The 16,072-nt window shown below is 44.3% G+C and overlaps 1 protein-coding gene across 1 annotated transcript; it reads left to right on the forward strand.

The window, feature by feature from the left end:
- Positions 1-5,495: 5,495 nt before the first annotated feature.
- NEUROD4 (neuronal differentiation 4) lies at positions 5,496-6,485 on the forward strand. Its single transcript, XM_055003738.1, has one exon. It carries the CDS (start codon positions 5,496-5,498, stop codon positions 6,483-6,485), a length of 990 nt encoding a protein of 329 aa, XP_054859713.1.
- The last annotated feature ends 9,587 nt before the right edge of the window (positions 6,486-16,072 follow it).

Consider the following 16,072-nt stretch of genomic DNA (forward strand, 5'->3'; position numbering starts at 1 on the left):
TTTATTCTTCCTCAGGTCATCCCATCCAGTCAGGGATCCCATACTAGGCATGATGACATCACAATGCTATGTAGCCAATCAGATTTGATGAAATGATATAAGAGCAAATGAAGCCCACTTTGAATGAGGGCAGTGCTACTGATTGCATAGGTGATCATAGCCAATCGGGGATCACTCTAACAAAATTTTTAATTGGTTGCTTAATCAAATGAAGCTTGGTTTTGGTGGCTACTTGGAAGAATATTGAAGGAACTTCAAGAGATGACAAAGGGGTTTCTACATGTTTTCATGGGTGGAGGTCTATACTTGTAGGTTTGTAGGAAAATTTTGGACAAATGTAGAAGTAACTGTCTAGACAAGACAGTGGAGGAATTTCAGTTGCAGCATATGATAGATAAGACTGGGGACATTTTTCAGGACAGTTTCACCAGCCTTTCAGGGGAAGCAGAAGAAAACAGTTCACTTCAGTGGTGTGCAGCCAGTGTGGTGTGTAGTGGTCAGAATGTCGAATTAGGATTAGAGGGATTTGGGTTCAAATCCCATGAAGGCCCCTGAGTATCCTCGTGTGAATGGAACCATTCTCTCTCAGTCACACCTGCCCTGCAAGATGGAAGGGAGGGATAACCATGGCTGCTAGCCTGACCTCCAGCTGTCCTCTGCTCGCCATAGATGCTCTGTGAGGGTCTTTCAGCAGAAGGAAGGACATGCTTGGACTGATCCTCTGATTCCCAGTACCTACTGCCCCCATTCTGCCTAACAGATGCTATGAACATGTTACTTAGAAGCAGCTCATGCCACCAGTTCAACATGGCTGGTGTTGAGACTGCAATGCAAAAAGTGGTACGCCCACAGCCTCGGGAATGGAAATATCACTACTGTCTATAGTCAATAGGAATTTATCAATATAGAAGTTGCAGTGGGGTTTTCTACACAACCCCCGTTGTTTATCGCCCTACCTGCAAAAGAAAAAGACAATAGAATTAGAGACTGTTCGTTCACGTCCGAGACTTACAGGTGTTCTCCTTAGAGCATCCACCTTCAGTGCACCTATTAGACAAAAGGATAAAAGAGAGATGGCATTATTTCCAGTACGTTGTGGACTGACGCCGATTGTGCATGGCCGATAATTAGGAGACGTTGTTTAATTTATACATGCATAATTTGATTGTAATGTGATTGACCGTATTTGGAATGTTGATTGGTATTGATAGGAACTTTTAAGTATTTACATAAGCACGTTGTCACTTTGCACTCTGTAACTTTGATATTGATACATTTCTATTGAATATAAACAGTAGTGATATTACCATTCCCGCGGCTGTGGGCTTACCGCTTTTTGTATTGTGCTTGAATCCTGGGAGAGCCTCTTTTGCATGTGTGGTGTTGAGACGGGGCTTCCGATTGTGTTGTCAAGGAAAGCATGGACAGGGTGGTACATAGAAAGACACCCCATAGAAGAAATCTGCTTCAATAAATTTCTTCTGCTGCTGTTGCAAAATGTGTGGGTGCAAGAGACTGTGACCGCAAGCATTCCAGAAAAGAAGCAGATACGTAGTCACCTTAGATGGGAAACCTTTCTGCATTGGTGTGCCCGAAGTGTACATGTTTACTTTGTCCTGCGGGAAGGAATAGAATTGCACTCGGGAACAATAGTTTGATATGGAGGAGGTGAAACAGACCACCAGACTTGGGGTGGGCCAGCCTCCACCAACACAGAGCCCAAAAGGGAGCATAATATGTCTATATTAGCAACAGAGCCCCTTTTTTATAAAAGGGCCCTAGAAAACCTGGGAACGCTGGGCTTCCCATGGCAGCGGCTCCCTTCAGAGGGATGGGCGGGCTTGCCTCACCATCCCGTGGTGGCAGCTCCCTCCAGAGGGGTGGGTGGGCTCACATGGCTATCTTGCAGCAGTAGCTCCCTCTAGAGGGGCAGGCGGGCTTGCCTGGCCGTCCTGAAGCTTCCTCTAGGGGCCGCATTGTCCAGGACACACTTTTTATCATGGTGCTCCTGTGCAGCCACACCAGGATAAAAGTGTGTCATCGGGAACACGGTTTCCCTTTTATATAGAGAGATATGCAGAGAACCCCATTGTGGATCTCTGTAAGCTATCGGCTTTCCCTCCCCACTACAGTGGAAATATCTGCAAATATTTAAAATTCAGCATGTTTTCAATATATATATATTGAACTCAAAATATAAATGTCAGAGTTGTGGCATCTCTCGATGATTGAGGGGCTTTGAATATCCACCAACCTAAACGTACCCTAAGAACATAAGAAGAGCCTTGCCGGATCAGACTGTTGGTCCACCTCGTCTAGCATCCACTCTCACATACGGGCCAACCACCAGTTACTCTGGAGGACCAAAAATGGAGCATAGAGGCAGAGGCCCTCCCCTGATATTGCCTCCTGGCATTGATATTCCGAGGTTGCCTGTCTCTGAATGTGCAGGTTCAATTTAGTCGCCATTATGAGCAGCCACCGATAGACCGATCCTCCACGAATCTTTCTAATTCCACTTTAAAGCCATCTATGTCTGTGGCCGTCTGGTCCAGCATCCCGTTTCTCACTGTAGCTAATCAGAAGCCACCCAAAAAGCCTACAAGTAAGGCGTGGAGGCCAATGTGTCCCTTATTGTTATCCACTTGCAACAAGGGGACATTGCCTTTAACCATGGGGCTTCCATATTTAGCTCTCCACCCATGCAATATGACCTATCAGTTGCTTGACAACTCTCCCTGGTCTTTCATTCCTAGCAAAGTGGTGAAAGCACAAGGTTCATTGCACTCCGGGGAACCTACCAAATGTTATAGGTGAGGGGCACTTGAGTTAATGGTTCACCTGTTGAATTGGCCTTTCCTTCAGGAATCCACCTGTCCTACATTTTTAGCACACCAGCTTCGTCAATGTAAACTGCTCCCAAAAGTCCACTAAAAAGAGTCACGACTTGGTTAAGCTGGAATATTGGGCTCTCCAGTGATGCTTTTCAGTTGTATGAACAGAGCATCTCCATTTCCTAGATATGCAGGAATCTTGGCCACTTGTGCTTCAGGGGAAGGTCCGCTTCTTCCATTTTAATTACTTCCTAAGACATAATTAGGGTCTGCCTGGAGAATACTCTGCCCATCCGCTCAACAATTATCGCTTTAATCCATTCTACGAGCCCCATCAGGCATATTAAAAGTGGGATTTGCCACATTAGGATGGGGTGATGGCCTGTTGACCGATTAGTTGGATGGCACATTTTTTTAAAAAAGCAGCTTACACATTAAGCTTTATTAAATGAGGCAGTCAAGCCGACAAGCAGTTGATTATCCTGAAACCTGGGCTGTTTTTCAGCCGTGTTTTCGGCATTCATTATTCACCAGAGGTAAATGGGGTTACCCGGAAAGGAGTTCAGGCTCTAAATGGACAAGCAGAGACATAAGCAAAAACAACCTAATCTCTGCAGAGCTTGAGACACCCTCGTTATGAACCAAGATGCTATCTGGTTTTCTCATAGAGTTGAAATACGCCAAATTCAACCGTTGTTTGCCATGTTTTTCACCCAAAGATATATATAATGCAAAAATCTGACTTTAAAGGGCCTCTTTACATATTACATATGCTGGGCCATGACATGAGGAATTTGAATCAGATGTTCAATGGTAGGTTTGTGCCACCTACGTTCATGCATGTTGTTTTCTCCTTGCAAACAGGGAATACAGGCAGAAGTGGCAGCTGCTTCCTGCCATGCCCTGTTTCCTTACTTCACTTGTTTGCAACATCACCTTGTTTACGTGGCTGCAGTCATCACTCCCTCTCACAAATGAATTTCCTTCCCATTCACTTTAGGACCAATTCAATGACAATTCTCATACTGGCTCAGAATTAGAAAAGAGCAAGAGTCCAGTAGCATGTATAAGACTAACAAATTTTGTGGTAGGGTGTGAGCTTTTGTGAGCTGCAGCTCACTTCTTCAGATACCAGAATTGACGTTCATTGAACCGTTGATGTTATCATTACCTGTCTACAGATCTTCTATTTGCCTCACAAGTCCAGGGCTCATTTCGAGGGGGTACACGCAGGAACGCAGTTCTGGCAGTTCTCCAAAGAGGTCACATGTCAGGTAGCCCCGCCCACCAGACTCTCGGCTATGTTGGGCCCATTTCAGCCTGGATTGGGGCTGAAACAGCCCAGATTGGGCCTCTGACGGGTGGTGGATCGCTCTCCCACTCAGCAGCAGCCCAATCCTGACCATTTTGGGCCCCTTTTCGGCCATTTTCAGCCCCTTTTTGCCATTTTGGGCCTAATTTCGGCCCTGAATGGCCAGGATTGGGTCCAAAAGAGCCAGGATAGGTGATGTCAGGGGGTGTGGCACATGCAAATCAGTTATGCTAATGACACACTTCTGGCGATGGCAAGGGGCGCGGCATATGCTAATGAGTTGTGCTAATGAGTTATACTAATGAGTTCCTCCAGCTCTTTTTCTACAAAATGACCCCTGCACAAGTCTATGGGTCTCCCCCACTCCTTACTCTACGGTTTCGGAGTATAATTATAGAACTAGATGTCTCTCATCCCCAAAGGAAATATTTTCATCACCGTTGCATAATGGCAGCAAATCACCCACTAAACCTATCAGGGACTTAATAAACTTATCTATCTATACATTTATACCCCGCTTTCCCTCTAAGGACCTCAGTTCTGCCCCCAATATCATCTTGCAGGAATCCTGTACGGTATTTTGGGCTGAGAGAGATTGGTCCAGGATCACCAGGCGTTTCCTGGTCAAGTAGGAATTCCAAGTCCTATATTGCACTAACTCAACTGTTATGCTATTTGCATGGGACTGCATAAAAAAAACAGAGCGTGTGAGAGTGTTTGCGAAGCAGGCGGCTAGAGGGCTATAAAAACAACAACAACAACATTCGATTCATATACCACCCTTCATGACAACTTAACACCCACTCAGAGCAGTTTACAAAGTATGTTATCCCCACAACAATCACCCTGTGAGGTGGGTGGGACTGAGAGAGCTCTGAGAGAGCTGTGATTGACGCAAGGTCACCCAGCTGGCTTCCAATGAAGGAGTGGGGAATCAAGTCTGGCTCTCCAGATTAGAGTCCTGCCATTCTTCTTAACCACTTCACCAAACTGGCTCTCAGGGAACTGTATGTATAAATGGGGAATCTCCAAATTAGAGTCCCGCCACTCTTAACCACTATACCAAACTGGCTTTTGGGTGTTGTCAGTTGTCCAGGCCTGATCGTTGTTTAATGGAACACCCTAGTCAGAAATGTCTACGCTGTTTCCAAAAAATTATCAGAGAACTAAGCAATAATCAAGGTCAGATTGTACATTGCGCTAAAAACGGCATAACAAAAAAGAGGCGTTTGCACCTAATTTCCTCTTTTGCCGTGTATTCATTTTAAAAGGCTGAAGATACTTTCCAGCTGTGAGTATCAGTGATTTCATCTGGATTTGTGGTTTTGTTGTTTTCACAGGGAAAAGGGATGACAAAGCCCTATGCCAAACCCAAAGAGATGGCTGAACTCATATCTTCTCAACCGTGGATAGATGAAGCCCTGAGCTCCCAGGATGAGATGAAGGAGGAAGATGGCCAACAAGCTTCCTATGGTCTTCTTGCAGGCATGAATGAAGACCATGACAGCATTGAGGAGGAGGAGGAGGAAGATGGTGGGAAGCCAAAGAGGAGGGGCCCAAAGAAGAAGAAGATGACCAAGGCCAGGCTAGAGAGGTTCAGGGCCCGGAGGGTCAAGGCGAATGCCCGGGAGCGAACAAGAATGCATGGGCTCAACGACGCCCTGGATAACCTCCGGCGGGTGATGCCCTGCTACTCTAAAACACAGAAGTTGTCCAAAATTGAGACCTTGAGACTAGCCAGGAACTATATTTGGGCTTTGTCAGAGGTGCTGGAGAGCGGGCAGACGGCAGAAGGGAAAGGTTTTGTGGACATGCTGTGTAAAGGTTTGTCCCAACCCACCAGCAACCTGGTGGCGGGTTGCCTGCAGCTGGGACCTCAGTCTTTGTTCATGGAGAAACATGAGGAAAAGAACCCTGTTTCTGACTCAGCTGTGTCCAGCCACAGTTTCTCCTACCAGTCTCCAGGGCTGCCCAGCCCCCCCTACGGAAACATGGAGACACATCTGGTACATCTAAAGCCCCCCACGTTCAAAAGCCTGGTGGATCCATCTTTCAGCAACCATCACCAAGACTGCACATCTCCTCCCTATGAGGGTCCCCTGACACCTCCGCTGAGCATCAGTGGGAACTTTTCCCTAAAGCAAGATGGGTCTCCAGACCTGGAAAAACCATACAGCTTCATGACTCACTACCCACCTGTCAGCCTGGGAAGTTCTCATGGGCATAACTCTCATTTCTCAACCACCATGCCCAGGTATGACATCCCCGTCGATATGACTTATGACTCCTATCCTCACCATGTGGTTGCGGCCCAACTCAATGCAATATTCAGCGAATAACTCAAGTTTCGATTAAAGGAATATGAGATGCTGTGTCATCTGTAGAGTTGTGGAAGGAAGGCTTCTACCTGCTTTAATGGTATATGAAGATAAAGTCTGGACTGGCTAGAAGAAGTCTTTTGGGAAGACACCCCCCACCCCCAACCATACCCCATTTCTTATAAGCCCAAATATAACTCAGTGGAGCTGATCTCATAGCTTTTGGCTGCATCTCCATTCTTAAAGAACATCTCAACGTTTTCTCACTTTCGCCTGTCATTTGGGATGAAGACAAGTAACTTTTTTTAGATCAGCGGGGTTTGTCTGGAAATGCCACAATTCAGGGTTTATTCAGGATCACAACCATTTTGTCACATAATAAGCAGCCATCATTCTACAGGCATAAAGTGAGAAACCGTTGATATGCTTTATGTGAAAGGCAGTGCTGATATTTCTCCACCTCTACCAATGGTAGATGGAGTGTGTGTGTGCACGCGTGCACATGCGCACATGCGCAGGGGAAAGGCAAGGTTGTTCCTTAACTAATTCTCAGGACTTGGAAAGAATAGCAATAATTGGAATATGGGCATTCTCCAGACCAGCTGTATCAAATCCTTCTCCTGCAAGATCCAAAGTCATTGCTCCATCACAAAATGGAAGTCAACCAAAATTGACAGATACTTTCCTCTTTTAAATGAAGTAAGAAGCATCCCCAGATTCCTGAATCTTCTCTACCTACATCTGTCTGAAGAACAGTTATTCTTGACTTCTTTACAATGTCAATGACTCCAGCAATAATCAGTGGAAACATACAAGATGTTTGTATGAATTTGTGGGAAAATATGGTTTTGTTAAAACGATGGACTCCATTTTATAGAAACAGAAGAAACCTCGATCTCAGACATTCGCCTTCAGTTTGAACAATAAGAGATGCCCAAAACACAAGACTTCCTGGAAGACTTTCAGCACCCTAAACCAAGAGCTGGTTAAAGGCACTCAATAAATGTTCAGGGGAACTTTTTTTTCCCAACCAGCAACTAGAAGATGATGTATTTTGTTATATATCCCAGCTCAAGTGTGAGACCCAGGTGCAAGGGCACAACATCTGCTTATAAAACTGATGTTGGCCCCTGACAGTACATGGTTGCCTACCAGAATTATTCAGAATGCTCTACTATGTCCAACATTACTCCTCCTCAAATATATTTTCCATTAGTTTTAGTCAAGCTGTTAATACCGTTGATGATGTTGTTATCAGTTACTAAACATTGATATTTCTTTTTATTGGAGCTTGGGTGCCAGTTGATGATTACAATGAGGCTGATCCTGTCTTGAGTTTTACTCAGAATTCTGTTTTAGTATTAGAATTTAAAGCAGCAATAGCTTGTTGAGACAACTGGATCGGAAAAGCCGGAAAAGACCAGTCCTGAGTAGAGGTGGACACGAACCTGGAAAATTCCGAACTGCGCAGTTCGTGGTTCGTTGCATTTCATGAACCATGAACTTTCCACTTGCCCCGGTTCACAAACTGGTTCATTTGGTTCATGAAAATATCACTTCTGTTTGTGAAAATGTCACTTCTGGGGCAGCAGAAGGTCTGCAGAAAGCCCCTCCCCCATTGCCTAGGAAACTGATTGGTGTCAGGCTGTCTGTGGTGACGAACCAAGAAACAATGAACTACCCTAAAGTTTGTGGTAGTTCATCAGAAATGGGCTCCGACAAACAGCTAGTTGGCGAACCACGAATCGGCCCAGTTCGCAACAAACTTTGGTTTGTTTTTCGGTTCATGCCCACCTCTAGTCCTGAGACTAAACAGGCAACCTTGATTGCCTAGCCTAAGCAGGTTGCCTTGGTCAAGGTCTATTCTACTAAAATCATCATACAGAAGTTTTGAATGATTACCAAGTAATACAAACACTGGTATTAATTTCTTTTTGTTACCAAAGCTATTTGTCAGCAATCCAATACTAACAGTGTTTACGGTAGCAACCATGGAACTTCAGAGTATCCCTGGAGATAAAGTTGCCATTCAAATTGTTGAAGGATTTGTGGGTTCCTGATTAGATGATACATTTGAGGAGTGCCAAAGGAAGCAAATTTTTAATTAAAATTGTAGTTCCATTATTAAGAGGAGGTTCTGCATATCCTATAGTCAAGGAAGCCATTTTACCTAAAGTGGATTTAGGGGTTCCTCCCCATGCAAAACCATTGAGAAATTCCAAAGGAAGCAAAAATTTCTCCGGGGGAAGGCAGTAGTGGTTCTTGCATCCCTACTTGGAAGATGAGCATTTGGTTGGTAAAAAAGATTTAATCAATTTGCGGGTCGAATACATGTGCATGTATGTGCTCTCAAGTGGCAACTCACTTATATTGACCCCAGCGAAAAACTTCCAAGGCAAACGAGAAACAGAGGTGGTTGGCCGTTGACTTCCTCTGCAGAGTCTTCCTTGGTAGTCCCCGTTCAAAGTATCGATCCTGCTTTGCTTCTGAGGGCCAAGCTACAAGTGACAAATGACACTTGAACGGCAAGTGGATTGAGTGGAGGGCAAGTGAACAGGGAGAAATACACTTGCCGTTCAAGTGTCATTCGTCACTTGTAGCTTGGCCCTGAGATTTTACAAGATTGGCCTACACCATGCAGCCTTCCCAAAATGCAACAGGCCAAATACTGATCAGGTATCGGGTTGGGTGCTGCAGTTCCGTTCCACTGGCAGAGGCATTTTTCTTTGGCTGGATCCAACCGATGGTCAAATAGTAGTCAAACGCTTTTCTGTGCAAAAGCCATTTTGTAAGATTAAGAAAGAAAATGCTGTAACCATGAGCAATTTGTTACTTATGTAAATTGTAAAAAATAACTTAGTTAACAGTTATTGTAAAACGAGTTGGATCCTTTTGCTAAGTGAAGACCTTTGTTCCGGTAGAAGGATTTGTTGGATGAAGGCTCCTTGCTTATCAAACTGCTCCAGTAAAATTAAATGGATTTATTTTTAAAAGGTAATGAAATATTAACCATGTTACATAAGGTTTCTATTCCCACCACAATTTTTCTCTGCAGCGTTGATCTGGAACGTTAGGCCAACCTACAGTAACAGTTTAAAAATAAAAACAAAGCAAAGTAATAGCAAATGAAAGTCAGTAGTTAAAAGCAACTGTTGCCAGCACATGACGCTATATAGTGATTTTTTAAAAAGGTAAACTTCCAGCTACATACTGGCATACTTGGCTTGATGGAATCATAGAATCATAGGGTTGGAAGGGACCTCTAGGGCCATCTAGTCCAACCCCCTGCACAATGCAGGAACTTCACAACTACCCCCCTGTACAACTGCCCCAGTGAGCCCTGCTCCATGCCCAGAAGATGGCGAAACACCTCCAGGATCCCTAGCCAAACTGGCCTGCGGAAAATTGCATTACCGGCATTACCCTGGGCATGTATGAAGGGCCACGAGAACCAAGCACTGATGCAACCCCTTCTGCCCTTCCCCTCACGATCTGCCCAGGTTCACAGAATCAGCATCTAGCTTCTACTTAAAAACCTCCAAAGAAGGTGGTGACATTTGACCATGATCATAGTCAATTTAACAATACTGGATCAGTTAGCTGAGCAACACATCAGTCCTAGTTTCAAGTGGGTAGCTGTGTTGGTCTGCAGTAGAAGACCAACTGTTTTGGTCTGAGTCTAGTAGCACCTCAAAGACCAGGGTATAAGCTTGTGAGAGTCAGGGCTTCCTTTGTCAAATATAACTTGTATCTGATGAAGGGAGCTTTGACGCTCAAAGGCTTATGCCCCGGAAATCTTGATGGTCCTTAAGGTGGTTCTGGACTCCCACACACCAATCCTACCGGGTCACTGTAATTTATAATGGGAGAATGAACGGAACCCGCAAACTCACAGGGTTTTGTTGTACCCCTTTCTGACCTGTGTTTCAGAAACACAACCCGCCAGCGGGCCAGGAGAAGCCATGTCTTAACTTCTTTTATTTATTATTTATGTGGTTTCTAAGTTATTTCCTTTGCATAAAATGTGAAATGAATGAAATGTGGCTTTTGTTAATTGACTTTTAAAGTATTTAGTTGACAGTTTAGCATTGTGGGGATAAATGTTTGAGTGAAGTTGGACTATTCCCTCTCTCTCTCTTTTCTGTTTTGTGGTGCCTTTGCTCCATGATTATTTATTAGATATTATTTATTTAACTTATCCTTGCCCCTTCCCTTTTGAGGAGCGGGGGTGGGAATCTCTATTCTATAATGTGAGCAAGCAATAATATATTTGAAACCGTTTGTGACCCTGTCGAGAGGAAACTTCTCAGGAGATTTCCACATTAGCTATAGCAGCAAAAGAAGCAATAATTGGCCGTTTCACATCTTACCTGCTGCTGGAACATCATGCAAAACACCCAGAAGACAGCATCTTCTCACACAAAATCGCACCAGGAAGACGCTGTCATCCGGGAGTTTTGCACGAAATCACATCTTCCCGGTGCGATTTCGCGCAAGAAGACGCTGTCTTCCGGGTGTTTTGCGCAATGTTCCAGCGGCAGGTAAGACATGTGAAAATGGCCATCATTTGACAAAGTCAAGGCTATGCAATTCAGTTTTTTGTTTTCAAGCAAAGACAGAGCAATGCATTGAGCTCTTATCAGCCAGGTGGGTGGCAACTTGTGCCATCTCCTACCTGCGGAATGCTGCTTCTTGGCCCCACCTGCTTCTGACCTCACCAGAGTAGCCCCAGGATATCACGATATAGAAACCCCTTATTTTGCAGTGGGATTATATGCAGAGAGTAGAATCATGGAAATGCATTGTACTCTAAAGGAATGTGTTAACAACAGCTTCTAGAATATGGATATATGGGTGGCGGTAAGGTGGTTAAGTTTATTTCAAGGTGGAGGGTTTTTGTACTAAAGTATATATATTATCCTTTTGTAAAGAAAGCAGAATTGGCTTTCTAGCCTCAATAAATGTTGGATCTTGTTTCAACAGAAAGGACCGTTTATGTATTTAGTCGATTACTTGATACGTTCATTAAATTCCTTAATACTTGTTACGTTTTATTCTTCTTAAAGCATTTTTTTATGTCACCTCACTTCTAACTCAAAGTGGATTGAAAAATGTAAATCACGAATACGATAGCCAGTTCAGGACTTGGGAAATTATTGGCGATTGGGGGGGGGGGGCGGTTCTGAGGGTGGAGAATGGGAAAGGAAGGGAGTTTGTTCAGTCGGTGTTCCTGTAGTGTAGGAATCCCCAATATGGCACCAGTGGGCATCATTTTGCCCACCAACACGTTTCCTGGGGGCCGCCAAGAGTTTTTAGAAAATGAGTGGGGCCAGGTTTTGCCAAGCTCTGAAAAAAGATCAAAATCACGGCTGGTCAAAACATTAACCATAAAAATAATTTTAGATCATGCAGTATGATAATACACAATCAGCAGGAGTAGCAGGCAAAAGCTTCAGCAGCAGAGATTTCATCAGTCTAATTCCAGTTATGGTTACCAACTCCAGAGTGGAAAACTCCTGGAACGTTGGGAAGTGGAGTCTAGAGGGGAGGGCTTAGAGAGGGGAGGTGTAATGCCATAGAGTCCACCCTTCAAAGCAGTCCTGCTCTCTAGGGGAACAACTCTATAGCCTGGAGATCAGTTGTAATTGGGGAAGATCTCCAGGCCCCGCCTGGGAGTTTGCAACCCAAATTCCCTGGTTTCTGAGGGCCAAGCTACAAGTGACGAATGACACTTGAACGGCAAATGGATTGAGTGGAGGGCAAGTGAACAGGGAGAAATACACTTGCTGTTCAAGTGTCATTCGTCATGTGTAGCTTGGCCCTGAGTGTTGCAGTTGCTTATGTTAGATTTGCGTTCGTTGATTCTCTCACATAGGAATTGACATGTTTGTCCAATGTAGAAAGCAGAAGGGCATTGTTGGCTTATATTAAATGGAACGAAGTGCAAATAGATGAGCCGAGGATGGTGTAGCTGAAGCCGTTAGGTCCTGGCCGTAATACCTGAGAGTACATGGGAAAAGTTGGTATTTGGGACTGTTGCAGGGTTTGTGCATCTGTTCAGAGGACCTAAGAGGGGTGGGAATACTCATTACGACGTACGTAGGGATGCTCAAGTGAACCTCATTTCATGTGTCCTTTCTCCAACTTTCCATGCACTTGCTCGCATGGTCACACTTCAATTTGCTCCACACGAGTACGTTCACACATTTGATATCAGCCCCTCCACAACTGCTAAAAGTTTCCAAGTTTCCCCCACCTCCTACTTTCATTCATTAGAATGCAGATCTTGACACTTTCTCACACCTTAAAGAAATGCAAAGTCAAAGCAGTCTACAGTACTTGTTCTCGCAGCGAAGGGGCTCACTTGCAGATGCAATCACACAGAGGGAGCTCCCATGAAAGCGGCATTCACATGCGCTGAGAAAGAACAGCCTGCACGTGAATTGAGGACCACACATAAAATCCTGCACTTGAGCATACCCAGGTAATTCGCAATGTGTATTTCCACTCTAAAAAGCTATTTTAAGTTGTGGATGAGGTGAGGCATGCTAAAGCAGCTTTTCCCTCTTTACCTACACTGATATCAGATTTCTGTGAGTCTTTTTTTCTGCCTGAATTCAGCTCATTTTTTTGATGACATACATACACATGAAAAAAAAATCCTTATTAATTTGGGGGTATGTGTATGCCTAAATTAGTCTTTTTTTTAAAAAAAAAACACCATCCCCCCCCCCGAGAACATGGGGCTTCCACCTAGTTGGAGAAGAAGGGGGGCTGCACCAAGTCAAGTCAAAATGAAGAAGAAACAAAGATTGGTGCAAAAAGAATGTCATATTAATTGTAGATCCAGAGGAGTTAGCCGTGTTAGTCTGTAGTAGCAAAATAAAGAGTTCAGTAGCACCTTTAAGACTAACCATCTTTACTGTAGCATAAGCTTTCGAGAACCACAGTTCTCTTTGTCAGATGCAATATTAATTGTATTTCATACACAGATTTACTGATAGATCCCCCTGACGAAGCTGAAGTGAAACGCTAAGGGTTTATACAACATTAAAGAACATTCTCTTTGCACCGATTTTTGTTTCTTCTTCGTTTTGATTCCACCAACTCGCCAGAACCCAGTCTCATAGCTGTGGATGCCCCCATTGTGTGGATTTAACTATCTGCGCATAGGTTGGCCCTTAGCTATTAGATATAGGGATAACAGTCCTCCCCTGCTCTCCTTCCAAACAAAATCAGAAATATACCAATGTTACTCATTTTTTAGCATGATGTAAATCTGGGAACATCAAAATTCATGGACATCTGGAATCATAAGGATTCACTCGGACATGTTGAGATTCATCACGTTTCTGAGATTCACTTAGATAGCCACACTTATGAGGTGTAGATGTGGCGAAACGGGGCCTTTCCTCCCACTGGTAGACCCCGCCCTGCCTACCCCTCCCTTTTCGCCTCTGGCCAGGCACCTGAAGGGTCTGTCTCCCTTTCCTGTCTCCAGGTAGTTGCTGCCACCACTGTCCCTGTCTGGGGTCCTGGTTAGGCGGGACAGCCTCCTAGCCTCCCTCCTCTGCTAGTGGGCCCAAGCGGTTGGGGGACTAGGTGGAATGGAAGAGCTTTCTTCCTTCATAAATTCCAAAAATAAATGACTATACACAGGCAAATATACAGTGAGCGGAAGGAATAATAAAACAGAAACAGAACCCCCTACTCTATCTCCCTCATGTTGTGTAGGGCAGGCCCGATCCTTTGATACCTGGGGTGACACTAGATCTCCCTCTCCCCTCAGAGCCGTCTCTCCCTCCACTCTCCAGCCACCAACTGTCAACTTCCAACTCCAACTGACTCGCTCTCCCTCCAATCACATTCCACTCCAGAACTGGCCCCTCCCCTCTGCAGCCCATCAAAAGTTAACTCCACAAACAGAATGGCCTTTCTCCACAGTAGATAACTGAGGCCTCATAATTTGACACATAGCAGAGGGCTTGGGAGAGGAATCCTCTAAAGCGCCCTTGGCCTCCCTGGTGTGTTATGACGCCAGCTGGAGCGTTATTAACAACCTTTTCTGCCCACACTTGAGCCAGCCCCTCCTGTGTTTCCTAATCCGTTGTGAAGTGCAGCCTGGCCTCCCTTGTGCCCCAGCAGGGCCCAACACTTTCAGGCACATCCAGTCTCTTTGGCGGCACATGTCTCTAGCACAGCTGAGTGTCATCTGCCAGCTCCGGGCGTACGGAGAGTTGGAGCTGCAGCGATGCAGCATCCCGAGTGCTGAGCCCTGGGGGAGCCAGTAGAAGCACCTTCCTGATTCCTACAAGATACATGTGTGTGTGTGTGTGTGTGTGTGTGTGTGTGTGTGTGTTTCAAGCAGCTTTTTTTTTTGCCCCAGTGCACATGCCAGGCAGCTGCAACACAGTGGGATGGAATTTAAAACGCCAGTTGCTCAAGGGGCGAAGGGATTTCAGGACAGCAAGTTTTAGCAAGGCCAGAGGCTTGCTCTTAAATACATGCAAGGGCAGAAAAATAAAAGTAAATAAGGTGAAACAGCGGGGCTTTTTTTCAGCGGGAACACAGTGGATTGGAGTTCCGGTGCCTCTTGAAAACACTTGGCAACAGTGCGCGAAAATAATATTATTTCAAAGAATCCCGTGTGTTTCTTCCTCATTTTGCTCTTGAGAGTTCCGCGACCTCTTTTCCCAGAAAAAAAACTCCTGTGAAACGAATAATTTTGAACATACAACCAACCTTGAGAACTATACAAAAAGTGCTAGTATTTAACTGCATCCCATAGAGCCATTTGTAATTCCTATGTCTTATATCCTTAAAGTGCTAATATTCAACAGGTACAGTATTGCAATAGCCCGTACAAGGTGCTGGTCACTTCTGTATGTTCAAAACAGCAATGGCCAGGTGGCGGGCATTTTTATAAAGCAAATGAGGCTGTAGTAGAAGGGAATGGCCTGGAAGGGTGTTTTTTTTCTAAAGGGAACAGGTTCGTAATCTATTCCACTGTTTATTTTATGCATTATGCTATTCTTGTTGCAGTGCCTTCTACTGTTATAATTCCATTTCTGCCTTTGCCTATGATATATTATGTCTGAAGATTTATTTATATTGTTTCCTATTTTTGTCAAATCTCAGTTTGATTGCATAGTTCGTTGGATGCCTAGCACTATTAGGCAGCATTTTGTTTACAATGTGTAATCCACAATAATCATAATTTTTTGTATATTTTTCCTGAAATATTCCTAAAGTGCAAGTTCTCAAATAGCTCAAATATCTTCCCATACATCCTCATATACAGAAATTAACATCATATTCAGAAACGTCATTCCATCAATATACAAAAGTTAAGAACAATATTAGCAGTCCAATTTGGCTGTAAAGAATATGATGTTGTTCATTTCTGTATGTGAGGGTGTATAGGAAGATATTTGAGCTATTTAAGCACTTTGAACACTTGCACTTTAGGAATATTTGGGAATATGTAAAGGAAAGTGCATACTGGTCAGAGTTCCAGGGCAGCATAATGCTTCACATGTTGGAGAACCAGGTTCAAATCCCAGCTCAGCCAGTGAAAATTACTGGGAGATGATGGGTCACTCATCTTC

The sequence above is a fragment of the Eublepharis macularius genome, chromosome 19 (assembly GCF_028583425.1).
Source record: "Eublepharis macularius isolate TG4126 chromosome 19, MPM_Emac_v1.0, whole genome shotgun sequence".
Lineage (NCBI taxonomy): Eukaryota > Metazoa > Chordata > Lepidosauria > Squamata > Eublepharidae > Eublepharis > Eublepharis macularius.

Bases quoted from the DNA above. Each gene is read 5' to 3' on its own strand.
- NEUROD4 (XM_055003738.1), top strand. From the start codon at position 5,496: ATGACAAAGCCCTATGCCAAACCCAAAGAGATGGCTGAACTCATATCT.